Source organism: Egretta garzetta, unplaced genomic scaffold (genome assembly GCF_000687185.1).
Source record: "Egretta garzetta isolate BGI_Z169 unplaced genomic scaffold, ASM68718v1 scaffold39, whole genome shotgun sequence".
Lineage (NCBI taxonomy): Eukaryota > Metazoa > Chordata > Aves > Pelecaniformes > Ardeidae > Egretta > Egretta garzetta.
The window spans coordinates 1685566-1686928 of NW_009260945.1; the positions used below are offsets into that span (position 1 = coordinate 1685566).

Below are 1363 nucleotides of genomic sequence, written 5' to 3' on the forward strand. Positions count from 1 at the left end.
ACAGAGGGAAGGGGGGGGGGGTGGGGGGGGGGGCGGCTGCTGGCTTCCCAAAACACCAAACTTGTAAACTTGCCAGCTCTTTGCAGCAGAGCAGCTAAAAGTCACTGTAATGACAAGACCCCAGAAAGAAGACTCAGTAAGATGAACCCCCTCGCCTTAAAAGGACACGAAGGAGTCCTTTGAACATATCAGTGCTATTTACTGTGTGCACAGAGGAAGGCAGCTCTTCAAAGGTCTTGCACATGAAATTTGCTCCCCTACTATTCCAGTAAAGGAGAACAGAAACACATGGGTAAACCTATTTACACTACAGCATTATAAAAGTGGCCTGTGCTTATTTGAAAAGTGTAGTAAGCTATGGCAGCACACACCATAGAATCATAGAATGTTTAGGGTTGGAAGGGACCACTAGTGGTCATCTAGTCCAACCCCCCTGCAGGGAGCGGGGACACTGCTAACCAGATCAGGTTGCTCAGAGCCCCACCCTGGCCTTGAATGTTCCCGGGGAGGGGGCCTCCACTACCTCTCTGGGCAACCTGTTCCAGTGTTTTACCACCCTCATTGTAAAAAATTTCTTCCTTACCTCTAGCCTGAACCTACCCTGTTCTAGTTTAAAACCATTTCCCCTTGTCCTAACACAGCTGGCCCTACTAAAAAGATGTTCCCCATCTTTCCTATAGGCCCCCTTTAGGTACTGGAAGGCTGCAATCAGGTCTCCCCGTAGCCTTCTTTTCTCCAGACTGAACAAGCCCAACTCTCTCAGCCTGTCCTCATAGGAGAGGGGCTCCAGCCCTCAGATCATTTTTGTAGCCCTCCTCTGGACCCGTTCCAACAGTTCCATGTCCTTCTTGTGCTGAGGGCTCCAGAGCGGGACGCAGCTCATCTTCATTTCTTATGAAGATGACTGCTCTATCTATACAGAGCAATCATAGGCTGGAAAGCTTCTACTAGCGCAAAACAAGCTCTACACACCCACACAATATGCAACGCTCATGGAAAAACCGAGAGCAAAAAATGCAATGCTTACACATAGTAGAAGAAAAATACTTATTTCTAACAATGTTAGCAAAAGTGGCATCTCTGGGATTTGGTCAGTATCAGCCTCAGCTTTAAAGTAAACTAACAAAAAACCCCTCTACTACAGCAACTTGAGTTCATTTCACCCCACCTACCAGGCAGAGTCCACCAAGAGAGCTCAGCCACACAGCCATCCAAAGCGGAAAGCCCACTAATGGCCGTAGGCCCCTCGAAAGCACTAATAAGCCCTCGCTGCCCTGACTAGCCCCACCTGGGGCCTCTCCTCACATCCTCTGGGCTCTAGTTAAGCGCGGGCCCGGCCCCCTGCTGCCCCCCAGGCCACGCT

The 1363-nt window shown here is 50.0% G+C and overlaps 1 protein-coding gene across 1 annotated transcript in view; it reads left to right on the plus strand.

Annotated features, from left to right (window-relative positions):
* Positions 1–1231: 1231 nt before the first annotated feature.
* DYNLRB2 (dynein light chain roadblock-type 2) overlaps positions 1232–1363 on the plus strand; it is a 6429-nt gene continuing 6297 nt past the window's right edge. Inside the window, exon 1 of the mRNA XM_009647199.1 lies at positions 1232–1237. Within this exon, the coding sequence (XP_009645494.1) occupies positions 1232–1237 (6 nt within the window). The remainder of the gene's footprint in view (positions 1238–1363) is intronic.